General features: G+C 40.1%; 1 protein-coding gene across 1 annotated transcript in view; it reads left to right on the plus strand.

The window, feature by feature from the left end:
* mpp7b (MAGUK p55 scaffold protein 7b) overlaps positions 1-27,933 on the plus strand; it is a 75,503-nt gene that overhangs the window by 41,280 nt on the left and 6,290 nt on the right. Inside the window, exons 14-16 of the mRNA XM_082174011.1 lie at positions 15,229-15,393; positions 20,997-21,077; positions 27,280-27,373. Coding sequence (XP_082030137.1) covers positions 15,229-15,393; positions 20,997-21,077; positions 27,280-27,373 — 340 coding nt within the window. The remainder of the gene's footprint in view (positions 1-15,228; positions 15,394-20,996; positions 21,078-27,279; positions 27,374-27,933) is intronic.

The raw sequence follows: 27,933 nt of genomic DNA on the forward strand, positions 1-27,933 counted from the left end.
AGTTCGGTTCAGTAACTATGTACAATTCATAGAGTTCAGTTCATCTCTGGAGAAAACAGTGATGTCATCATCCAGTTCATCATTTCATCACATAAAAATATTTGGCCTAAAATACTAAAATTAGTTTAACAACTTTTTTAAACATTATACTGAGTCAATATAGCATGTATGAGGAATGTTGCAAAATTCTTTGTGTCAATTAAAAGTTAGAACTCTTTCCAAATATGATGGCCCTCTTAAGGGACCCTCTTCGTGTAACACTTTAGTTTAGGGTCCAATTAGCTACTTGCTTATTAGCATCGATATTACTAGGATATTGGCTGTTTATTAGTACTTACTGTATAAAGCACATATTAATGTCTTATTCTTTCTGCATGACCATATTCTACATCACTTAATGTTTAATGTTTGTTGTATAAAACCTGAAGTTTTTTTTCTTACACAAACCTATAATTAGACAGTTCATTTTATAATTTCCAACTAGTCTCTAGAAAGAAGAATGAAAAATCATACAGTATCAGATTTAGTATTTTAAAAATCATTGCATTACACATATTAATTTATATAAAAATGTAGAACTGGCATAGGTTAAGTTCCAAGGAAACATGTAAAATGTATCTTGAATTAAACTTGGTTTGGATTTTTTTTTAAACTATCTGTTTAAAGATGCATAAATGCAAACATGCATTTGCTGTTTGAGCCCAAATAATGGTATTGTTAACTCAACTACAAACAGTCACATATTTCATTTTATTTTATTTTATTTACAGTGTATGACTTGGCCTGTTAGCCAGAGTGCTAATGAACAAGATAGTTGTTAGAGATATCCATCCCATCCTCTTTTCATTCGTACTTTTGCATTACGTTCCCACACCATTATGAGGATGATGTTTATTCAAGGTGAGGGTCATTCGTTTTAGATTTAGCCTGATCTGGTTTGAGCATTCATGCTAATGGGAGAGGCTCTGATGGCTTCAGACTGGGTGCTTTGTGCTGGTCCATTAGTGATAAAGGCCATTGGAGAGCGGAACGTGCACTGTGCTCATTTAGCTGCAAGACTACCGGATGAGTCTAGCAGAGACGCGCCTCATTTTCAGCTCTTTGGCAACCTTGACTTCAAAAGCCAACATGTCCACAGCTAATCTCCATGACACACAATGGCCAAACTAGCGTCAGGGCTGCTGCAGTCCCTCAAGAAAACATGCTTAAGACATTACAATGGGACCAAGCCATACTGGGCTTATTTTGCCAGCTCCAGAATTTCAGATTTATCACAGCAGCAGTGCAAGCAAGTATGTGATGGAAATTTGGATGCCTTTGCCACAGATGGAGAGCTCTGGTAGCACTGGATGCTTTTTGAGCAATTGTCAACATTCTTCTATAAATCTATTCAGCAAAGCCTAAAATTTAGAGGTGCTCTTCAGAGTAACCACGCAGAGATACAAGGCCCAGGATATTGTGGGATACGAAAAGGGTCTTGAGGGAGAGGTGTGGTGGGATATTAAACTGGGGAAACCTGGAAAAGGTATCAGCAAATCCCAATAAGATCCAGACGTGGAAAAACAGGGACGCATTAAAAACAGGCTCTATTTACAAACCAGATTATTTAATCAGTATGCAGTCCCACATGCAACAAAGAGCCAATACGTTAACGCATGTTTGAAACTCCAGAAAGCTTGCTTACTTCTCCAGATCTTTTGGATGTTTTTGGTGTCAGGTAACCACAGCGCATGTGCATTAGTAGACTTCGGTAATATGGCAATCAAAATTCTCCATCAAACAGATAATGGTTTTAGCATGCAGTCTGGTGCAACTAACCGCATATAATATGTCATACATTTTATGTACCGTTTGTGGCAGATAATGTGGACTGAGTGCTTGATGAGGTTAAGTGCAGCGTATGGTTTCTGAAGAGGTATAACAAAGCGCTTCCCGTCATATTAGCGGATTGTCTGTCCAGATTCCACAGCATGGGATAGTGCCTGTTGCTGTGTTGGATCACTGCTCGCATGTTAAATCACTATCGATGATTTAATGGCTCATCAGGGTGGCTCTGTGCCTCTTTCTAGGAACGTGAGGGCAGCAGTCTGGACATGTAGAGGGTATCCATTGTGTTTTGGGGTGCCTCTTACTATTTCTTAAAGGGATAGTCCACCCCCCCCAAAAAAAAAAATTCTAACATCATTTACTAATTTATCTTTCCTGTGCGGAACACAAAAGATATTTTAAAATATATAATAATATAATATAAAATATTATAAAAATAAAAAAAACCCACTGAGACAGAATGTGTAATTTTACCAAAAATCAAATTATTCACTTTTAATTCAACATTACAAGCTCAAATAAATAAATAAATAAAATATTGATGCAAGCAGCAATTATAGGGGTTCAAGCGCTTTAAAGGGAACCTATTATGCCCCTTTTTACAAGATGTAAAATAAGTATCTGATGTCCCTAGAATAGTATGTGAAGTTTTAGCTCAAAATACCCCATAGATCAGATTTTTATAGAATGTTAAAATTGGCACTTTTGGGGGTGAGCAAAAACGCTCTTTAAATGCAAATGAGCTGCTGCTACCAGCCCCCTTTGAGGTTCAAGAGCTCATGCTCTGGCACACCGGCACACGGGATGAAGTCTCCACTCTCCTCAGCCACAGGCTGTCGTGAGGCCTCGTCGGTGGCACGATTGAGCCGGCCGAAACTTAAAGTGGATGAAGCGACCTCAGAAGCTTCTGACTCCATAGGAGGAGGTGGCGGGCGAGTTGCGACATGCGATGGAAGCGAAGCGCAACGGTCACTGTACTGAGCAGTGCAGGCTTGCTGAGCTGCGGCATCGAGCAATGTGCACTGCTAGCAACTCGAGGCAATGGATGCCAATGCAGTTGGAGGCTCGCCCAGACCCCCGTTACTGCATGCCCGTTATACGTGGCCCCTCAGCTGGTGTTGGTAGGTACTTGTTCTAGAGGTGTCTGGCCTGGAGAAACAAAAGGCATGAACACGGCTGAGAGTTTGGCGGCAGGCCGGGTGTTTGTCACACGGAGCGTGCCGCTCGGCCACGGCCACCTCGGGGACTCGGTCACGAAGCCAGTGCTAAAGCGGTCTTCATATAGAGGAAGCCGACCTATTTGCGGCTGCGTCTACCAAAAGTTTCAGTGGGACCCTTTCTCACTTCTGTCTAGCACCGACCGGACACGTTCCTCTTGAGGGACGTGTAGACCGAGTCCACCTCCAAACTGTAAAAGATCCTCAGTCCGTGGACGAGTTTACTCTTCCCCAGTTGACCTGAACACCCAACTGGCTATGTAGCACTCGAAGGGAGGGTCTTGTACTGAGACTTCAACCCCTCGAACGCAAGAACACAGGCATGGCCAGTGTTGCTGAAGGGTAGAGATCTGAAGTACACGTCCTTCAGGTTGAACACTGCAGACCAATCTCGGGGACGGAGCATTGGGAAATGCATTTCTGTGTTTGCATCATGAACAGAAGTGGCCGGGTCCACGCTGAGACCTGGGTGGAGGCTGCTGCGGTGGCTCAGTGGGAGCAGAGGCGGCGGCAAACAGACGCCTTCGGCGACGAGCAGGTGGAGGATCTGCCCCAGGCGGACGGGTGGAGGCAGCAGGCTGCCGGTGCAGGATGTGCCGGATGGCCTCCGTCTGCTTCTGGGCAGCAGAGAACTGTTGGGCGAAGTTCTCCACTGTGTTGCCGAATAGCCGAACTGTGAAAAAGTGAACCTGGCTACCCTTGTGCGTGTTCATGAATGCTTGGGCCTGGTGGATCTGAAGCAGCGGCATGGCATGCAGAGAAGAAGCGGCTTGCCCACAGGCTTTGTAAGCCTTGACCCGTAAGGACGGACGAGAACTTACAGGCCTTAGAGGGGAGATGAGGATCCCCCTTCAATTAGGTAGCGGTCGCCGGACACAGGATAGCCTCATAACCCTTTGCCGCTCCTCCATCAAGGGTAGTGAGGGGGGAGGATCTACTAAGACAGTTTCGGGCAGAGAAAGGTGCCGTCCACGACCTAGTAAGCTCCTCATGCACTTCAGGGAAGAAATGTACTGGGGCGGCTCGCCCGGCAATTCAGCCCCTCCCCGAGAAACCAGTCATCCAACCGAGACGGTTCGGGACACGGTGGAGGATTCCAGACGAGCCCTACCGCCTCGGCGGCCCTTTTTAGCATAGCTGTCATCTCTGGATCTGGCAGCGCTGATCTCTCAGAGGGAGGCAGCGGAGCCGAGTCGTCATCTCCAGAGCCCAGCTCTCCCTCCGATGCTGCGATGGACATCCTGTCCTCTGGAGGGGCCCCGAATGAAATGGCTGGTCGGTCCACTATAGAGGGACCAGCGTGTTCCTCGGGGAGCTCCACCGGTTGCTCCCCGGTGAGTCATCCACGAGAGCTGCCTCAGCGTGCTGTAAGCCAAAACACGTGATGCACCTATCGTGACCGTCAGAGGGGGACAGATCCCTACCGCACCCAGAAACGCACGGATGGAATGGCATCTTGAAAAAGACGCAGACACACCCGTGTTGCTCTTTCAGGAAATGGGACCCGTCACCAGTGCCGGAGCACACAGGGGAATGACTGTGGCAACACTGAAACAGTGAACTAAAACAGTGAAGCACTCACTTCCACGCCCTCTTACCAACCGTCAACAACTCAAAACACTTAGAAATTTTATGTTGTTACAACAGCAGTTGAGACCCTAGAAGCTCGTGATCACCGCTGCACTCACTGTAGAAACACCAGCACTGGGAGAGTCTTCCAGAAGAACACAGACACACTCGCTCGTTGTATACACAACACTCTTCAGAGACCGATCGGCTCTGAAGCGAAAGACAACTGGTGCGTGCATCCACTTCCGTATTTATACCCGCGCTGCGGGGCGGAGTATGTGATGCAATTCATGCACGCCAATGTGCATTGGCTCGTTTTAACAATACTCGAAGATGACAGGCTCCCTAAGCGTGATCACAATCAGTTGGTACGTCCGACTACGTTGAGCGTGACCGAACTGAAAGGGAACCAAGTACACTTGAATTAGTGCCAAACATTAGTCGTCACTAATCTGACGCAAAACTTGCGGTACCATACAAATCCATTTAATCTACTTGGGATAACAATTTCAGAGTCAGTCGGAATAAAATCCAATGTAACAAGGTAACTGTAAATGTAAATATTAGTAAATCAGGTAAATGTATCATGACAATTTCATAATCCGTTCAAAGATAATAAATACAAAACATCAAATGCTCTGGAATAAACAGAGAAGATGCGAACCTGACATAAAATACATGATGCGGAGTACCTGCATACACTCCGCATCACTGGCTAATTTGAGTTACAAATTGCCCTGAGCCTCTTGTTGCATTTCTTTATATAGACAGAAACTTCTTTCACATGGAAACATTTGCTAACAATGAGAATTTGCATTCAGAGTTTACACCTTTTTGGGAGCAGATTGCCATTTGCCCACCCCTCCTCTATGTGCAAGTTATCTCTAAACTATTAAGAACTTTATAACCTTTTGGTTTACTTCTTTGGGAATGAGACATTTGTACCAGTCGCACTGAGACATTTCAAATGATACCAAACATGTATAACACTGTGTGATAATTATTCACACTAAACCATATAGATTTTTGGGTGAATATCTAGTGATCTCAGCGTGAGAGAGAGACAACATGGGGAGGTGATTGACTTGGGGATGCTAGTTTCTCAAGAGAGAGTCAAATGTTAATTTCCAGGAAGATCCTTTGTCTTCTCTCGAGTGGTCGTTGCTCAACCAGACTGCCTGGCATTTCTCAATTCTTACAGGTCCCCTTTAAGACCTTTTTAAGGCATTATGTTTTAAGCAAGCCTTTAACCACCTAGATCAGAGATGAAAAAGACCATTTACAGCCAATTCAAGCAATTTATTAAGGAAATGTATGTTTTTTAAAAGCTTTTCAACAGTCCTAGCCCCACCTATGGCTCGATCTCCATAAAAGTTTGCATGCTTGTTTAGAATCATGTGTCGCATATGCTTGCCTAATGTCGCAGAGTTTTTGTTTAGGACTGATAGGCTTTTGGGTACACTTGGCCACGCCCTTTTCCTAAAAGATCTTGTTATAGCTATTGAAATGCCGGTATATATAGCCATCCCTCACATCTGTCCCGTGACAGTTTCCCCCTCCCGTCCCCCCTTCTTCAACTTTTCTTACCCCTCCACCTCTTCCGGGGATCAATTCCTTCCTTCTCTCTCTTTTCGGCAACGCCACTACCAGCTCCACCAAATGCCTTCGCCTCAGAACCTCCTCAAGTGGCGAATTATATCAGGGCGCAAATACCTGCAGGTGAGGATGCAGTGAGACCCCATTTCTCAGTCTTTGACATAATGTCACCATCCCTCCATCATGGAACGAGGGTTACATCAGTAACCAAGATGTTATGTATCCTGTTTTTGTTTTAGTTTTTTTCTCTGTCAGGCAGTCTGCATGAAATGGCATTGAGATCCATTGCGCCCTGTCTGCTGTGATATTCCATGTTACAGACTCTGGAAAACAACATGACCGCCAGGATTACCATGATCCCTACAAAACGGCTTCCAAAAACTCAAACATCTCTAACTTATAATAAGACAGAGGCTGTTCTACCCACGGAGTGTAATTTCACAGATGTCAGAGCTAGGAGATGCCCATTTCATTTCAGTAAGACAGGGCCTCGACTTGCCCACAACATGGCTTCCGTGAGACCGCATGCATGTGGTGAAATCCCTGCTTATGTGTAGCCTATGAATTAAGGAACATTAACCTTCTGGAGTGGTGACTGCATGGTGTTATTTTCTGAAACTGGTCATGTAGCCATGTTTCTCTAATTTTTCCGACACCAAAAATGCTGCTGGTTCCAGATTTCTAATCTTTTGATAAAGTCAGCCTCTGTCAGCACCACCATCATGTTATGATCACCAGTCATCAGTTGCATTAAGGATCAGGCCTGTTCCAAGTTGTTTACTGCCAGACACTCAACTTTCTTTGAACAGGATGGAAACAAGCAGTAATGTTCATTAGTTGTAACCAAGGTCATCTGTGAACAGTGATGAGCATAAAGGCTGATGGAATCATAGTGTCATGGACTAGGAAATTGTCTTTGGTATATCTTTAGCAGCATTGTTGTGCTCATTAAAAAAAAATTCCTATAACCTCATAATAGCTTATGTATCATGAATTGTTCTTTTTTCTGCTAGATATTAGAATCATATGAATATGAAGAATATGACCTGTTTTTTTCCCCCTTATTGTATCTGTCAAAGACATAAAACTGAGGGAAACGGCTTTCACCTTAAAATGTATTCTGTCAATGCTAAGGTTAATTTAATCATCCAGATATTACAGGTTTTTATTTATTGCCTACACACTAAAAGTGGTACTTGAGGCCCACTCAGTGAAACCATTCACTCATGTACCAATCTTGAGACCAAGGGCCCTATTTTAACGATCTGAAACGCAAGTGTCAAGCGCAAAGCGCAAGTAACTTTGTGGGCGGGTCTCGGCGCTGTTGCTATTTTCCCGGCGGGATAAATGACTCTTGCGCCAGGCGCAAATCTAAAAGGGGTTGGTCTGAAGTAGCTTCATTATTCATAGGTGTGGTTTGGGCGTAACGTGAAATAAACCAATCAGAGCGTCATCTCACATTCCCTTTAAGAGAAGACGCGCTTTTTCCATAGCGGATTGCTATTGTAACGGCGGATTTGCCAGGCGCGCGCCAGGAGCGGTTCACAGCCAAGGAGAGCAACGCTCTCGTCACGGCCGTAAAAGAGAGAAGTTACATTGAAATGGAGAAACCCACCCAAATTAACTTCGGTTAAACAGGCGTATGATAATTTGGGTAAATGTGTAAGCTAAATGTATGCTTTTATAATAAATTGTCTATCTATCTATCTATCTATCTATCTATCTATCTATCTATCTATCTATCTATCTATCTATCGTAATAATGTATGATTTGCAAAAATGAAAGCTGCTGCTTCTGTGTAGATGAGAGAATCAAAGTGTATGCGCGTTGTGCACACGCTACATTGATTATGGCCAAGCATGCGCCCTTAAAATAGCATATGAATAACATGCGCAACGCGCCACTGACTTTAAACTATTTTTTCCTGGTTTGTGGCGCAATTGTTTTTCTAAACCTTCAAAATAGCATGAAGGAACGTTTGCGCCGGAACACGCCTCCTCTTTGCGCTGAACCGCCCCCGGGAGCGCAAGTGTATTTCCTAACTTACCGACGTGCTTCTGTGGAGGGAAAAGTCCGCTTTGCGCCGGTGCAAAATAGGAATGATACATGCGTCGGTGTACAAAGTCACTTGCGCTGGGTGCAAGATAGGGCCCCAAGTGTGAAAAACTAACAGCTCTTGTGTTTCATTTGGGAAACACTAGCATTTAAATGGCACACTCATTTACTGATTACCTACACCCAACGATCATGTATGAAAACACTTACACAATTTGTTCACATATCAAAACTCATTGTTTTGAGAAAGAAATAATATATTTTTACCCCCTTGCATTTCTTTTCATTGTGTAAATATAGCCTACAATTTGATCACTAAAAGAAAAACTCAATGTTTTACATTTTGAGTTTTTTTCAACGTTGCATTTATGTTTATTTTGTGTATATATACTGAATATGCCAAGTCAAGTACCTCTATTTCTCTAGCGGTTAATACAATACAGATTTTTTCAAAGCAGCTTCACAATAGTTACAAATTCAAATTCTCATGAAAAGCAGTTCTAACAAGCAAATAATCTAATTATTAACCTCAAGTCAGTTCAGTGTTGATTCAGGGATCTGTTTATCATCAATTGATAAATCTTCTGTAGAAGTTTGCAAAACCAAGAAACCAAGCACGTTCTTTGATAGTGGTAGGGTATGGCCTTTCGGTGACTGCTTTGACTGTGGATAGGTCCATCTCCTCACCTTGATGACTGATGATGTATCCTAAAAATGTGGTACTGGTGATGTAGAATTGGTTCTGTTGGAGCCGGGTTAGGACTGTCTTGACATGTTGGATGTGCCATCTTTTTTCTCCACAAAGAAAAACCCTGCCACTGCTGGGGATGTAGAGTGGCGGATAAAGCCTGATGCTATGCTTCTTCAATATAGTTTTTCATAGCCTGAGTCTCTGTACGTGACAAGGGGTAAACTTTGCTTTGGGAGGTGCAATATTTGGGAGAAGTTTAATGGCCAATGGAGAGGTAGTTGGTTTGCCTTTGCCTTACTGAAGACCTCTGAGAATTCAGTTTTCAACTGGAATCACTGTAGTTTTGTGAGTATCTGGGCTTTCCACACTCGTGGTAAAACATGGTAATTTGATCTTTGAGTTAAAACAGTGTTCTTGGCAGTAAGGAGACCATTTAACGGACTCAGGCTTGATGTTGGGTTTGAATCCATTTGCAGAAGTTTATTGTAACAATAAATCCAATTCAACAGCCAAAGGGTTGGTCAAAATATACTGGCAAGGGTCGGTGAACAAAATAGACTGTCCAAAGTGGGAACCAAGGCAAAAACAGTAATTTAATAAACGTGATATACAATAAACAGGCAAAAACCCTAACCCTAACCCTCCCTGTCTTCTGCCTCTGTCTTATCCTTCCACTGTTTGCTCCGCCTTAGTTCCTGTGGTCTTCCCTAATGCCTGCCCTGCATCCTCCATCTAAGCCCCCTCCTGCCCTCCTCTGGTGGACTTTGTTTATTTTGTTTGTTGTAAATAAGGTGTGAGGCCGTGCCGTCTTGATGGGGAAATGTTACGGGTGATCTGTCTTTGGCCCTGTTTACACTTTAAGATGCGTTTTGGTTGATCAGATCACAAGTAGACAAGGGAGACACATTCCGTTTACACCTGGTGTCTCCTTTGTCTACTTTCGACCACTTCTGTCCTGATTTCTTCAAGTTTGAGATAATTAAGTTGCAAGTCATCTTGACTGTCTTAAAACATACGGAGAGCAGCAGCTTTCATTTCTACTCTGATATCCGCAAGACTACAGATGCGTTAGAAATCAGTAATGGTGAGAGAAAATTGGACTTGGTAAATTTTTTTACTTCAAACCAAACTGGGGTTTATACTATGAAAGCAATCCGGTCAAATGCGTTTTCGAATTACTTCTGGAAGTGGTTGAAAGTGGACAAGCGTAAGTTTATATTCTAACTGACCCCCCAGAGTGAGTTTTTAAAAAGGCGACCGTTATTATAGAACGTTCCCCCTTAATGTTTCCATGGCGACGTGTCACGCATGTCACGTGATACACCGCATCCGCAATAACACTGTATGACAGATGTATCGCTTTTATTTCCTTTTTCCTTTTTTTATTCAAAATATTCACAAACTTGCTTACCATGTCATCAACTATCTGATATTCCGATTCTCAAATGCGTGTAAGTCAGTGTGTTTGGTCGTTTAAAAACCTTTATAAATAATCTTGATCTTGATCTAGGCTATAACGTGAGATTGGCGCCGCCATGTTTTTTTGCGCCTACAGTAACTCTCATTAGAGGATTAGTAGACTGTGTGCCTAATATCCATTGACACTTTATTTTGATGCTCCTCCAAAATACATTCTACTGACTGTAAGTAACTTTGCAAGTATGTCAACTTATTCTACTAACCCTAACACGCAACAATAAACTAACAGTCGACTAGAGTCTACTAAAACTCCAATGAGAGTTAGTTGACGTAGTTACAGTTACTTATAGTTGGTGGAGTGTCTAAATTGGATCATCAAAATAAAGTATAACAACACTTTATTTTACAGTGTCCTAGCACACATTCCATGTACTTACTATAGTAATAACAGTACATTTTATGCATACATGCACCTAACCCTAAACCAAACCCTCATCCCTACCCTAACCCTAGTTAGTACATGTTGTTAATAAATATTACAGAATTTATAGTTGCACAGTAACTGTTTTTAAACAAAACTTTCTAGCTTCTTTTTGATTTATTTATCCAGAAGCAGCTTTGCCTTCAGGCTGGATTTTGCTCTCTATGTGGGACACTAAACGTCTGGAAGTATTTAAGGGATTCAGCAAGATTAATATTGGTGGGACCAATCAAACAAGTATTTGTACAGGGGATACTGCAGCAGACAATGTGAGATATGCTTTACATCTGTTCATCAAGACAGTTATGTTCCTATGTTCAAGGCCCTCCTCTACATAATTCCCAGAGGTGTAGATGAACATCAACAGCTATTCAGTGTCCCTCTAATGTGTTTATGACACTTATAAAAGGTAGCTACCACATGAATTGGACAATTGTTGAATGGCTTCCAGTTTTAATTTCTTGGCATGGCAGAAAATGTTTTTGACAGTGATTACCCAACATTTTTACAAATCTGTTTATAAATTATGTCAGTTTGTTGAATATTGAGTTTGATAAATGTATATTTTCCACAAAAATCCTACAAAACTCAGATCTTTTGTTTGTTTGTACAATACTTTGTTTGATTTATATGTTGAATCAAAGCTTGTGATTACTGTATGTTTAGTTTGTGCTGCTGAATTTGATAGTTTATGAGCTTTTAGGATACCATATGCCTGCTAAAAGTGTTGATAAAGAGGTGGCTGGGTTCTTTATCATCCTGTTATATTTATAGAAGAGAAGCCCTTTTCCCTAGATATAAACATTAAAATTTAGGATTAGATCTCATCACTTTACTATAGCAGAATAGTTTGCATTGAAGTACCATGAAGTCGTTGATACCAGCATCTGTCATACAATCACATTGAGTGCATCCAAAATGGTGCTGCTTGACTTGACTTGCTTTGACACCTCTACTCAGGTCTGCTCACTTGCATAATTTTAGCGTCTCCATTAATGGGACACTGGTTGCTGGATTCTAGCATGGGATGCTGGTTGCTGGTCTCCAGCATGGGAAGCGGGTGTGCAAGTGGACTAGCATATGTTTTGCACACTGGGACCAGCTTGGGGTGCTGGTGTGCTGTTGGAGAAGCATATGTTGTCTTCTGAGTGCTTGTATCATCCCAGCAAGACCACAACAACAACAACAACAAAACCTGTGTTACATATTACATTTCTTAATGTGTGCTCATAGTTATTTTAGACAACTTTCCAATTAATTTGAATAAATTATTTATTAAGAAAAACACCTGTTGCAGGTTACATGTTTACTTGTACACAGCAAAATTATCATTAGTATTAAACAAACACTGCTCAATTTTAATATTGTCCTAATCTATAGAGAGTAAAAGTAACACTGAAGCAGTGTTGCAGTTAGTGAAATAAAGTATTCACTCTACAAAAATGATTGAGCATTAGTGATGACACCTGCAGTTTACAAGCAGAATCTCTGAAGATAAGAGGAACAACAAAAACATAAATAGAGAATAAATGAGTAGACACACAACTACAGCTGACTTACAGCCACACAGCCTTAGATAAAATCATCTGCAAATAAAATAAATAATATCTCCAAAAACAGCATTACCATGTTCACTTATTACAAACCAGTTTGGCTTTATTATTTTCACATGTACAAATGTTGTTGAAGTCTGTTCACCATCATGGTGATTAGTGTTCCCTTTAGTTGGGCACTTGGCCCTTGACATTGGTTAAATAAAATCTTTCAGAAATTGTTGAAAGTGCATGCTATCACTATTGTCTACAATATTTCACACTTCTTTTTGGAATCAGTGACTGACAGCTGGATTTTGACACATGGGAGTTTTGACAAATGAGCATGAAAGTCTTCAAAAACAACTTTCAACAACAATTTTGAATTTTCATTATCAAGCTGTTATTAACTGTGCCATTGAAAGGGCTCTTTTCATTACCTCAGTTATTGAACAAATTGCTTATTATTATGGTTTTATTTGGCATTCTCCTTTCTTTTCATGTCTCAATTTTTTCGTTTTACAATATACACAAGCTCTTTTTAACTGATATGTGTACAGATCCTTTGAAACAGGAGACAAATCCTTTGAAACGTTTTACCAGTTTGATATTTGTCTTTATTATTCAAAACTGAAGATGACAGTGATTAATAATATAATCATAGTTACAACAATTAAAATTCTCAGTTCTACTTTCAGAAGAGAGCAAAAGAAATTACAGAAGTTATTGTTATTATTATATATTATAACAAATCATGTACTAATCTTTTTTCTTTAAATAATGAATTTGATAAATATATAAATGAACAAGCAAAAGCAATGCCTGTCCCCAAAACACTGCTTGCATACAGAAAACTGGCCTACTCACACTTAACCCCGCAAGACTATGCTGGAGAACCAGCTTCACCAGCTCCATTTCGCTTGAGAACAGCATGACTATGCTGGTCCACCAGCTAGACCAACACTATCCAGCTCTACGAGCACAAACCAGCATAAAACAGCATGGAATTTATGCTGGATTATTCAGCAGGGTAATCATTACAGGACCTTGACCTTCCAGAACCGGAGTTGTCCATCCCTGCAAAAGATCTACCACTTGGTAAATATCTTGCTTGAGAAAAACCTCAAGACAAGGACCTTGTCACTGGTTTTGGTTTTATCCACCTCTGCACATCTCCTGCATATGCAAGTTTTTCCTTGTTGTAATGAAGAACTACATTTGTTAACTACATTTGGTTAAAAAACATATATATCATACAATAATTATTCTCTTAAGTTGATGGCTTCAGCTTTTGAGTTTCCTAAAGGTTACACCATCTTCACAAAGCTGGATCTTTGCAGGCTCTAAATCAGGGATGTCCAGTCCTGTTCCTGCCACACTTGCTAGTAATCCCAAAAACCTTCATCAACTGGTTCAGGTTTGTTTGATTGGAGCTAGAGCTAAACTAGCCCATATAAAACAAACCTGAACCAGTTAATGAATGCGTTAATTGACTTTGTCGGTCTCCCAGTCTTTCAGGTTACTACAGTCTTCCAGAATTTCATCAGTGATTTGCTTTGAGACATGCTTAACAGAATACCTTGAAAGCATGCTTATTACTAAGTACCTTGTCCTCAAAGCTATTATAGAAAGGGAACTTTGTCCAAGTTCGGAACAATGAGCTTCACATTTCCACAATGTCTTACTTGAGATTTCTCATATCTTGATTGCATGGAAATAGATCCGAGCAAGACTTAAATTGTTAAGGACTGGCCCTAACCCATTTCAGTAAAGGGGATTCAGCTCTTCCAAAAGTTTTCAAACTTTTATGTGATGTTCTTAATGGACTTCAATGCTCCAATCACTGAGTTGGCCATGATAACTCATCTGCAGTTCACAAAGCATCAGCATGACAAAGCATTTAGAACAAAGATGTGGATCCACCTGACCACTATAGTGAAGCCTATGTTCTTGTAAGTTAGCCTCTCCAAGTAAGGTTTGTACGAGTCATTGTGTCCATTCTGTTCTGCACTTAATTATGGTCTACAATAATCAGTTCTGCTTGATATCCCAGAGCAATGTTTCCAAACTTTACACGTTTTGGATATCTCCCTAATCAAACACACCTGATTCAACTCATCATCTTGTTTGTAGAGACTCCAAGACTTGAAATGGGTGTGTCAGATAAGAGAGACATCCAAAATGTGTACAGCTAGGAGGCTTCCAGGAACAGGGTTGGGAACCACTGTCCTTGAAATTTTCTACTTAATCTTCCATCACACAGTCTTTGAGAAATCTCCTGGACCCTGGTGAATACTCCTGTTGGACAGTTTCTTGAAGGGGTTTCTTCATAGTTAATATTTTCCTCTGAATACCACATTGTTAATTCTCTTTGGTCACTGAATGCTCGCATTTGTAAGAGGTTTACCAAACAGCTGGTCTTGCCTGGACTATTATTTTGACTACCTCTTGGATTTACATTTTCTAATTTCTCAGTTTTGTTGACCCTATTTTGGTCCTCATTTCTGATTTCAGGTTCCAAGAATCAATTCCAAAGCAAAACTAGACATTGACAGCTATCTAAAACATGCACTAATAATCCAGACAAACACACTTGTCTAATAAGAAACAGATGCAAGAACCACTGTCCAAATATTTTTGGCAACTTTACTTGGTTGGAACTCTGAGGAAATTATGCAGTAATTTCTAGATACATTATTAAATATAAGAAAAAAAAAATATTCAAATCAAGCCTGACATATTATGTCTTACCTATGAAAATTCAAATCAATAAAAAAATGCTAAAAAGAGTTCAAGTATTGATTTTAATTTAATTTATTTAGTTTTCTCCCTTCCCACAGCTGGTTTAAGGAGAAGTTTCCGGCTGAGCCGGAAGGACAACACAAGTCTGCAGATAAGGCAGAAGATGGGTAAAGAACATGCCATTATCCATTTACCAATATATCAGGAGGTTCTGCCTTACCGGAGAAACCTTGAAGAGCCGTACCGCCTTGTGATTCTAACTGGTAAGAAATATTCTTGCTTAAAGAAACAGTTAATCAAAACAATGTAATTCTTCATGTTTTTAGACTTCAAAAGGAACCATTATGCAAAAGTAACATAATATTTTGATGAAAACCTCTCCAAAAAACTCATGTGGTAGCTATATTTCAGATCAAAATTAGCATCTTTCATCATTGGTTACCTTCCCCACCAGTAAGCTGTGAACCAGAACATTCTGATTTGTGAGGAAATCGTTCTGACCATCTTTGTGAAATCGATCAATCAGTTAATTAAAAAAGATCAGACTTAGTGAATCATTCACAAATCGGACGTTGCTACATCTCTCGTGAAAGCTAATGAAGGAGAGCTGGGGAGTATGTAAATATTTTAACTTAAAAGCACACAAAGCTATGTTTGAGAAGGCTTGAAATAGAGCGTAAAAGTCAAATTTTACGATACTTTTCTGATTCTTTTGTGTCTTTTTGAAGCTTGACAGCTTCAGTTGCTGTTCGTTGTAATTGCTTGAAATTTTTATGCGTATAATATTCTAGTATATTATCCTTTTGTGTTGTTCAGAAGAACAAAATGCACACAAGTTTGGAACAGTGAGGGTGATATATATATATATATATATATAGGGTGATATCAGCTAAATTGGGCCACTTTTTGGTAAATCGTTTGGGACAATAATACAATACCATATATGTCTTTTCCATGTGTTTTTATGATTAATAATGACTGTTTTTGATAATTTTGTGCTAAAATTATGTAATAAAATATAATTATTTATGCCCTACAGTTCTTGAAACATTAGCTGTGCCAACTTTTTTTGCATGAGCAGTTTCAGGTAAAATGGGCAGCAGTTTCAGGTAAAATGGGCCAGTCAAACTACAAAGGGAAATATTTATTTACAATCAAATTTAATTTTAAAACACAATTGCTTATACAGCCACATAACATTTAAACTGTATTAAACAAACATATTAATATTGTGCTATTTAAAAAAACACATTTTGGGTGCAAAGTCAAACCCATATTCAAATTGCAATTGCAATTAAACAAAGTCATTTTGGAACAGCATAGATCATTGAACAGCATATATCAGTGAACTGTGTGTGTGTGTGTGTGTGTGTGTGTGTGTGTGTGTGTGTGTGTGTGTGTGTGTGTGTGTGTGTGTGTGTGTGTGTGTGTGTGTGTGTGTGTGTGTGTGTGTGTGTGAACACATTTAGAACAAAGTGTACAAATAAAAAAAAATCTCATTCAAAATTGATAATTGGTGTGTGTGTGTGTGTGTTTCATTAAATAAAATAAAAATGTAAAAAAAATTAATTCAAGGAAATTTCTCTGCCATTTATTTTTGCTGTAGCCTATGGAAAACGTACCGAACCGAACCGAACCGTACCGAACCGTGACACAAGTGTATCGTATCGAACCGAACCGTGAATTTTGTGAACCGTTACACCCCTAATATATATATATATATATATACACTCACCTAAAGGATTATTAGGAACACCATACTAATACTGTGTTTGACCCCCTTTCGCCTTCAGAACTGCCTAATTCTACGTGGCATTGATTCAACATATTGATAGGATAGCATCTTGCAGTTGATGGAGATTTGTGGGATGCACATCCAGGGCACGAAGCTCCCGTTCCACCACATCCCAAAGATGCTCTATTGGGTTGAGATCTGGTGACTGTGGGGGCCATTTTAGTATAGTGAACTCATTGTCATGTTCAAGAAACCAATTTGAAATGATTCGAGCTTTGTGACATGGTGCATTATCCTGCTGGAAGTAGCCATCAGAGGATGGGTACATGGTGGTCATAAAGGGATGGACATGGTCAGAAACAATGCTCAGGTAGGCCGTGGCATTTAAACGATGCCCAATTGGCACTAAGGGGCCTAAAGTGTGCCAAGAAAACATCCCCCACACCATTACACCACCACCACCAGCCTGCATAGTGGTAACAAGGCATGATGGATCCATGTTCTCATTCTGTTTACGCCAAATTCTGACTCTACCATCTGAATGTCTCAACAGAAATCGAGACTCATCAGACCAGGCAACATTTTTTCCAGTCTTCAACTGTCCAATTTTGGTGAGCTCGTGCAAATTGTAGCCTCTTTTTCCTATTTGTAGTGGAGATGAGTGGTACCCGGTGGGGTCTTCTGCTGTTGTAGCCCATCCGCCTCAAGGTTGTGCGTGTTGTGGCTTCACAAATGCTTTGCTGCATACCTCGGTTGTAACGAGTGGTTATTTCAGTCAAAGTTGCTCTTCTATCAGCTTGAATCAGTCGGCCCATTCTCCTCTGACCTCTAGCATCAACAAGGCATTTTCGCCCACAGGACTGCCGCATACTGGATGTTTTTCCCTTTTCACACCATTCTTTGTAAACCCTAGAAATGGTTGTGCGTGAAAATCCCAGTAACTGAGCAGATTGTGAAATACTCAGACCGGCCCGTCTGGCACCAACAACCATGTCACGCTCAAAATTGCTTAAATCACCTTTCTTTCCCGTTCTGACATTCAGTTTGGAGTTCAGGAGATTGTCTTGACCAGGACCACACCCCTAAATGCATTGAAGCAACTGACATGTGATTGGTTGATTAGATAATTGCATTAATGAGAAATTGAATAGGTGTTGCTAATAATCCTTTAGGTGAGTGTGTGTGTGTGTGTGTGTGTGTGTGTGTGTGTGTGTGTGTGTGTGTGTGTGTGTGTGTGTGTGTGTGTGTGTGTGTGTGTGTGTGTGTGTGTGTGTGTGTGTGTGTGTGTGTGTGTGTGTGTGTGTGTGTGTGTGTGTGTGTGTGTGTGTGTGTGTTCATATTCTTATTTTGGGGTGAAATATTGCTTTAAGAACACTCTTTCCTGTTGTATGAAATATAAATATACTGTAGAGAAAGAGCAAGTCTGGAAGGTTAAATTAACACATGGATGTATCTGTTTTCATTGTACTGCCTGGACGTAGACCTGGGTCTGCAAAATGTTCACCTCAAAGTCATTTTCCAAAGGCAGACTCCAAATGAGCCAACAGAATATGCTTATTATCTAAACATGAAAGCCCTTCATACAGCTGGAGCCACACACTATTTTTGTATGTCATTTAAGTTCCCTGTTGCCACAGTCCATCAGTTGCAAGAGTTTAGAAAATGACCATAATCAAAAGTTGACATTCCATTAAGCATGAAATCCAGAGCTATCAGGAGTTTAATGAAATGGGAGTTCAGCTTCTCTGTTGCTGAGGATCTATATATAAATATTCTGAATTGAATGGCATCTTGGCAGGTAGAATTTCTATTGTTATAAAAGTAGGAACTGTATGCCTAAAACGTCATCATTGCTCTGGTGTTTGCATAATTACGAATGCATGATATTCTACTTAGAAATTCGATGAGGCGTGTGAGATCATTCAGACTTTTTCACTTTTTTTATCCACTGTTGAATCAAAAATGTGTCCCTGTGGTAAATCTAGAGCATTAATTCTTAAATATATCAGGGGTGAGAACAGCTGTTGGCAAGGTGTAGGTGAATGCAAGACTTCTTTCCTAAACAAACAACAGAAAACGTACAGGAGCACTGTGAACTCTCTCCCAGTACTGAAGGACTTCAAGCGAGCCTTGACAAGTCTGGCCAAAGAGCCAATGTGTTCAAGGACTGCGTGGATTTATTTCAAAGACGTTAAATCATCTCAGCAAAGTCAGAACTTGGGTTGTCTACCATTGATGAGTTATGTTGGATTCAGACAAGAAGAATTTGGGCCAGTGACATGACATGTCTTATATATAAATTTTATGTAGTTTATACATTATTTATTTTATCTATGTTAATAGTTTTGTTCTATATATTAATTTATTGAAAATACATTCAAATGTAATTGATACAGACATGATAATAAATTTGTCATTTATAAGTACATACAATTTTACATATCTCTTTTATAATGAGCATGTTTTTAAATGTATTTTTTAATATGCATTTTGATGTAGTTTTTGGGGCATAAAATCTCCGGGTAATGTAACTATCCTGGAATCATAATGAAGAGAAAAAAAACTAAAACTAAATTAAATAAATTTAAATACATTTTTAAAGTTTTATTTATTATTATATATTTTATATATTTTATTTTATTTTAAAAACTTTAGTCTAGCACATGCAGACCCTTGACATCAAGGTCAGTAAGTCTCTTAAAATATTAGATAATTTGATTTTGTGACAAAGCAAGGTTAGTTCAGATTGTAAAATAACATATGATGTGACTCCCCCCAAAAAACGTTGATTTTTATAAATGAATAATTCATGATATTTGTTTAAAAAAAAAAAAGACATTGAAAACTGTCTACAAACATTTTTTTTTTCTAAACTACATGTCCCGTTCTTTATCATGAACTTTCTAATATGTCATTTTTCTTATTTTGCATATGAGACAAACAAGATGTCCACAATAGTTTGAGCCCACCAAAGCAGTTTGCTCATCTCTAATGAGCAGGTTGTTGCACAAATGACTAGTTTCACTTGTAATGTACGTCATTCTCATGAGTTTATGTTGGCCATGGATACAGAACATTAACGTCTAATTTGACTACCTCTATGATCGCTGCTTGCCTAGGAATGCCATATAGAACTATAACTTAAAAGACATCCTGGAATGAAAATATACTGTATCTTCCTTAATGTGTTTGTTCAACTGACCACAGACATAGCTTGCAAATATTTCGAAGACCATCAACCCACAGGTTTGTTTGCAAGATGAGCACTGGTGGATGATGACTACGAGGGCAGGCAGAAAGCTAACGTGAGGTCAAACAAGATGGTTTAATATTTTCATATTCAACTTCAATGCGATTCTGTTCTTTCCTCTTACTCTGTGAAACTCGTTTGCTGTGAAAAGCAATACTGGGCCAAACGTGAAGTGAATTGGCTGAAGGCATTTCATGCATTATCAGAATGGCAGGAATTTCACTCCTGAATCACATCAAGAAGGCCAGTTGCAGCCAGTGTGGCGATTGCATACATACTTTGATTTCTTGAGATGCACCCGCTGGGACCATCCTGTCTGTTTGCGGCTGGCAAACACTGGCTTTTAGTCTCTCTTGACTGGGCACCAGACAGATTCTTCATTTTCACTACAGGAATATGGCTTTACCTTCTGGGGATGCTCAAGCCAGAGCAGAGACTGGATCTGTGTTTTGGAATGGGTGCGAGTGGCGGGAGCCACAGCTTGAAATCAATACAGCATTACCCCATCATCCTCATACTTGCGTCCCAGTGATGGAAACAGCAGATGCCTGTCGGAATAATGGGCCACTTCATGGCCCAGACAGTCCATTTAAATACAGTACATGTCCGCCTACAAACAAGGACTTCACTGAAGTTGTTCATGTACCACTCAACCAGCCAAGTCTGCAGTCTTTTATATTGGGCGCAAGATAAAAGATAAAATATTTGAACAGGGATCATAAGTGCTGAAGTGTGATGAAAATGTATACTGGTGATTTAGATAAGCTTGTGTTTATATTGAATGAATTATACAGTGAATGTTGACTGCTGCTTTATTGCTTTTTCATTGTTGATTAATTGGTTAGTGATAAACTGCTGGTGTGTTTATGTGTGTTGTACAGGGCCTGTTGGGGTTGGTGTGACCGAGTTGAAGAGAAGACTTCTACTCTCTGACCCAGAACACTTCAGTGTAACTGTGCCATGTGAGTTCACATAACATTTGTGCAATAAATCAACCTGATAGTATTTATCTCTTTCAAACAACCAATAAGACCTTGTGTGTGTAAACCTCTCTAGAGCTGCTTCAAGTATAGTTCAGTTTTGGGGAAACGGTAACCATCCAAACTGCAAGCTACTCTGAATTTAAAGTACTTAAACAACAGCAGAGACATTGTCAAGAGGATTAGATGGACCACTCATAGAAAAATGAATGGGAATAATATAGTGGGAATAAAAACATGGCCAAATGAAAAACAATCGCCTTTTTGATATAGCCTGTTTGTTTACTCTAACATGTTTGTGCATTAGCTGGACCAGTCAGAAAAATGCCGCTTTTAGCTTAATTTGTGCTAAAGAAGGACATTTATGACGTCATTGTTGTTAGATTTTAAAGCTGCCGTTGGCAACATTTTTTTGATCATATTCAGTGTAATCGACACTATAATCCGACAGAACAACATAAATAAGGTGGTTTTAGAAAAAAAACCGAGCTTCTAACTCCACCTGGAGCGTGTTATTTGTTTTGCAAAAATCCAGCGCTCCCGCTTCATCAGGTCCAATCAGCGCAGGGGGGTGTGAGATCTGACTGTCAATCACAGGTCGTGCACACGCCACAGATCCCCCTCACTCGCGCACGTTAATATCACATGCACACGCCACGCCTGAAGTTCGCCTGGAGATTGCATGAAGCGTGATGGCGGAGAGAAAATTATTATAAATTATTATAAAGTTATTGCTATCTATGGATAGATTAGCCAGGGCAGCCTACCTCCGAGTCCATGGTGTTGATCGATGCTGAAGAGACGGACGCGTTCACAGAAAATCAGGTACACACGCACAGTGACGCACTGACGAGCACGACCTCGATGGGAGGGTGCTCGCTGGTAGTGGGGAGGGGCATGAGAGTTGTAAACATTCAAAATTTTGGCTAATCGACCCAATCTGCCAGACTTGCCGACGGCAGCTTTAATGCTGAATGGAAACATATTAGTTTTAAAGGTTATTGTCGTCAGATGGCAGCTGTTAGCCCCCGGAGAAAGACTGCAAAAGATATACTGGCTCCGTCCCAATTGGAACCCTGAACACCTGCAGTCTTCCTACGAGTCTGCACTTCTGTGATGTAACACCATTTTGACTGTCGGGAAGAAGTCTTCTGCGGAGCTCGCACCTGCGCATCGAGGGCACATATCGACCGCAAAGGGGGCACTTGTGAGCATCCTTCTGAAACCTAAAATGACAACTGGGACACCCTACAGTCTTGTGGACTTCACAAAAGACTACAAGACTAAGGGCCCTATCATACATAGTATGCAGTGTATGCAATGCAGCGCCAGGCGCCACGCAAGTGCTTCTTTGCTAGTTTCAGCCCGACGCAGTTATCATTTTCACTTCCTGCGCCACGTTGTTTAAATAGCAAATGCATTTGTTTCGTGCTGGTCTGAATATGAGGTGTGTTCAGGCGCATTGCTGGCGTGTTGCTATTTTGAGGCAACTAAAATAGACTGCTACTTTTTTAAGCGAAAAAACTGAGCGCTTCTCCACAGAGGAAACGGATCTGCTCATGCGCGAGGTTAAAGCACGCAAGCAGATCCGTTTCCTCTTTGGAGAAGCATTCAGTTTTTCCGCTTGCAATATCCACCATGTAAATAGCAAATCCACTATGGCGCGAGCACAACTGGCTTTTAAAGGGAATGGGAAATTACAATCTGATTGTTTTTTTATACTTAACGCCCAAAACACACCCATTACTCATTAAAGCAGCACTCAGTAGCTTCGGGACTTCTTCGCTGTATTCTCGCTTTTTGCCCGCAGGTTTCTCGCTAGAGCTCCCCCCACAGCTTCGGAATAGATATTTGACAACACTGTTGTAAAAACTCGTTGTTGATTCTCAGACACCAGAGGCTATAGATCAACGACATCAAAGCAGATGGGACGTTCTTTAAAACGTCTTCTTCATTCGGGTTCGGACAGCGTGAGGGAGCGCAATAATGACAGCATTTTAGCAGATTTCTTTTGGCCGTAAAGCAATTGTTTACATCGCGAGACCTGATATCACGCGAGACTTCCTGACGCAGCGGCCGGCGGCCCACCGGCTCAAAGTTGCAAGTGCGTATTTTCCGCTCACGGGCACCAGGGGGGTGCGAAACGACCACCATTCAACCCGAAATAAGTAATATAACCATTCCAATGACTCCGAAGCTGTTCAGTTAAGGTAAAAAAAAGTTACTTAGTTCACCTTTAAGAGAATCGGGAAAACCCTTTTAGACCATGTGCCGCGCGAGCCGACCATTTTTCCCATAGTTAAACTATCAAAAGTGGATTCGAACACGCCCTAACTGCACTTGTGCCATGCGCTTTAGACCATGCGCTTAGATCGGTAAATAGGGCCCTATAAGTGCCAATGAAATGTGTCATTTGGAACAGGGCCACTGTTGCTCCCCTGAGTTTTTTACTTTGGAGTAATATGTTGGTTTTGTTTACAAAGCACCAACACAGAACAGCATTGGCGTCCATTTGCCCCAGATGTACTGCAAAGGTTCGAAAGAACACGGGAGACAGTTTCTGCTGGAGGTGAGCAGAAATGAGATCACGCAATTATCTCTCTGCCTGCAGTGCGTCAGTCTCGCTTGTCATCGAAGTGAGCACAAACTCAACTTGACAAAATCGTACGTCATCAAAGGTTTACTTCCACGATTTAGTAAGATTTCGTTCAGATCAGCAGAGAACCGCACCGGAGCTCACATAAACCATACCCCAGACCACCTTTTTAGGGGGCTTTCACACTGGCAGCATGGAATCATGGAAATATTTGCCATGTGAGAGCTGTCCCACACAGTGTGTGCAGTCAGAGCAGCAAACGAATAGCTCACAATCAGCGGTCTCCTAAAAAGATATTACCGTTTAAACTGCTGCCAAAAAGTACTAGTGTGCAAGCACCCTCGGTTGTCTACACACCTGTTGCCCGCCAAGTGAACTGACTTGGCTTTAGGGAGTTTTCACACTGGGCACGTTTGCTGTGGTTTGATTCCGAGTGTGATTGTACCAGAACTTTCTGCTACTTGCAAATTAACTATTTTGAGGAGACAGCTGATTGTGAGACATTCAGTTGCTGTTCTGATTGCACTAACTATGCAAGATTACACTGCATGCTCACTCTTGCTTATATCCAAAGTAAAGACGCACGTGCATGTTACTTTACTTCCTGAACAATTGCGGACCCATATGAACCACTAAATGGCACATACAGTCAAACCAAAAATTATTCGGACACCAGATATAATTTTTTATATTTTTTTACTAGTGGGTGCAGGACACTATAGTTCATTTATGTAAGTGAGTATAGCAAAATAAACTGTGACATATTATACCCAAAAAAATTCTTCATGCAGTGGACTACCAGTAAAATGTATAAAAGGTTTGGGACCGAAATGTATTCAGACACTTTGACCTGACCATGTTTTGCTAAAGTGTTGTAAATTGCTAATGCAAACTTTTTCGACCACAGACTGAACAATATTAAGCATTGCTTGGTAATTGGTCGACCTAAATTGGTATTATCTAATCGTGTCCTTAAATTTAACAGCTGACTGCTATTCAACCTAATTCATTTGACAGTCTAACAGAAGAATGGCCAAAACCAGTGAAATATCAACTGATTTGATACAATTTTGGTTTGACTTTATAACTCTGCCTCGAAGCAAGCAAACAGACAAAGAAGAATCAAGAACAGCCACACTCTTGTAAATGTTCATGAATAATCTGTAGGCAGACCATCAAAATTTTCCACACTGAGGCCTAAAGCTGTGTTAGACTGCCAGAGTGGAGATGAGAACAGAACCAGTTTTTCACTGCCACTCTGGGTGTCCAAGAGCGATGTGGACAGGGGGTGATAGAGCGATGAAAGAACAGGATAATCACAGCCACTAACAGCTAGACTGTATGCCGTGATCGAGGGAGCGGTGTGACTTTTTCTCCTTATTCTGGAAAAAGGCCATGTTTCTGCCTTAGGTTGGCGCTTGTCATGTCTGTTTCTCCCTGCTGGAAGCTCAAACTAGCAGCTTTCCATATTTCTGACTGTGCTCCAAGCTTCCGAACTGTAGCAAAACAGGGTTAGGGTCTAACTTTGTCTGACACGTACATTTATTTGATTTACGACACTTGAGTAGTGAGTGCTAAAATCGATCGCTAAGATGGTGGTAGTGATTTAGGATCAACATGACAGTCACAGCTAATGACAACCACAACAGCTGTGATCACTAGTTCAGAGGAATAAAAGGTTTTAACAGACTCCCGCTGGCCCCTAAATGTGCAAATGAAGCGTGTACTTCAAAGCCGACTCACTGAAATGGGCTTGTATTCGCTTTTTCATGACTGGGAACAGTGTTTTGTTGATGGGCTTCATAAACAGAAAGTTGTTGTTTGATTTGCACACACACAAATCACATTGCCCGACTTCTTGCCCCGCAGTGGCAGTAAAAGTTTATTGTTTATTTTGGAGTATGCACAGAACGTGTGGACAATTAGAGTTAGGGTGTGTGGTGAGCTCCTCAGGCCTTGTTAAGCTCACCTCTGAGCATATTTTCTGTGTGACTCAGTCTAGTTTAATAAGGGTCTTACTACCTAACCCCTGCTCACTTTTGGACACATGCTACCAGAGACAGTTCCAAAAAGAAATGCGCTTAATTGTACTAAATGTGCACTGGCTGTGTGCTTCAAAACTTAAAAGTGTAAATGTTTTGTCTAAAAACTGTACTTGCCGATAATATGATATTAATTAAATAAAAGGCCTCTTAAGTGTACTTAAAGAGAGTACACATTCATCACTATTTCTTAACAAACTTAAAAACAACTGAAAAATGCACTTTTAAATAATGTAAAATAAAAGGCTATACTTTAAAATAAATTGTAAAATCGTTGTTTTAATAATCTTTTACTTATTTTCTGTGTTGACTAACATACTAAAACACATGTAAAGTACTTGATTATAATTTTAACTGTAGTGTGTTATTAATATTTAATTACTGTATTTTAAATGCACTTAATTGCAACTGCATCTTTTCAATTGTGGAATTACAATGTTTACAAGTTTCAATAGACATAATTCAGTATACCATTAAAACAGTCAATATGTCAGTACATTTTACAGTACACTTTAATCATATTTTAAAGACAATAGAAATAATTATGAAAATACATATAAAGATGTACTTAAGTCCTACTGAAGTGGGTCAAACAAATTGCATTTAGTATAAGTTTTAACATTATAAAACATTCTCATTTAATTGTAAATAACGTGCAATTAAGTGTCAAAAACATGTTCACACTTAAGTATATTCTTTTTATATTATTTCCATGACAAGTACTCTTTTTAAACATATGCTAAAGTGTACTTCTTTTTCACAAAGGTCTCCCTCATGATTTCTTTATAATGTCAATTATCTCTCTAAAAATAAACATAAAAATGTGCAATTGTGATCGGCTGTACTAGACCTGCTCCGGGGTCTCCGGTGTGGGAGGTGGGCACGCTAACAAGGACACAGCCTCTAGTGTCAGTCGCTAGGGGAGTGAGGTTTACACGCACAGCTCTTACTGGCCTACATCCGTTACACAAGTGTACATCATTTTCTGTTTGGGGTCTCAGATACCCCAAAGCAATATTAAGAGCTCAACAATTGAATTGACTTTGAAGAATCAGCATGATGATGTCTTTTCCTAATTTCATGAGATTTACGTGATAAGATACTTTAATCGTCCATTATGAAAAATATTATATTACTTATGTTTGGGGTCTCAGGCACACCATATATAAAATATGAACAAAATGCAATGAACTACACATGCTAAGATACTGTGTCTTTTATTGCATTTTCCACTTAATTTTTCATTTTTCACTAAACAGAAATAATGTTACTAGAATGGATACCAGTCACATTTGTTTTACTTTGTGGTAAACCAGATGGATAAACCAATAAAGATATCTGACAAGTAGTTTTGAGGTCAGAGAAAGCTATTAAAAATATTTTATACTATGTTGGTTTCAACATTACTTTTATTTTTACATGCATATCAGGGTCTCTGGGATCTGCAAATGAGTCTGAAGTTTCTGTTCATCTGCTGGTTTGGTTTAATTTGATTTGGACTGCATTAAGACACTTGATTATTTCCAGACTTTTTAAATTTCAACAGATACCACTCGGGAGCAGAAAAGGCAAGAGAGAGAAGGGGTGGAGTACCATTTTGTCTCCAAACACACTTTTGAAAAAGATATCCTCAACCACAAGTAAGCTAAACACTCATGAATGGTACCCAGCCCGTGTTGTAGTTTATTCTAGAAACTAGTTTTGGGTTGTGTTGTTTTACTTTGCTGAACCTATTTTGTCTAGTGGGCAATTATGGAAGATTATAGTCTGAAATAAAATATTTTAAAATCAAATAACACTTCTAGAAATCTACCACTTTGCCTGGTTGTTGTTATCTAAAAAATGACTTGAAATAGTGCATTTATAAGAAGCCAACTGCATTATTCCTGTCTTTAAAGATGCTCCTGGAATTTAAATCACACATTTAATCCTTGTTAATGCTTAAAACGCAGATCACAACCATTGACAGGAAATACTCTCTTTCTCCAAATTTTCACTCAAAAACGAGAGGAAATCTCAAAAGCATGTGTCCGAGAACAGTGTCACATTATATTAAAGTAGGGGGATATTTTAAGAGCCTGCTGTGGTTTGAAATGACTTTTTGTCTTGTTAGTTGGACATAGGGAAAGAAGCAAGTGAGACAGGAATGACAGAGAGCAGACAGCCCAACTTTCCAGAGAGGCGCACTAGAGAGAGGAAA

The sequence above is a fragment of the Leuciscus leuciscus genome (assembly GCF_965113295.1).
Source record: "Leuciscus leuciscus genome assembly, chromosome: 6".
Classification (NCBI taxonomy): Eukaryota; Metazoa; Chordata; class Actinopteri; order Cypriniformes; family Leuciscidae; genus Leuciscus; species Leuciscus leuciscus.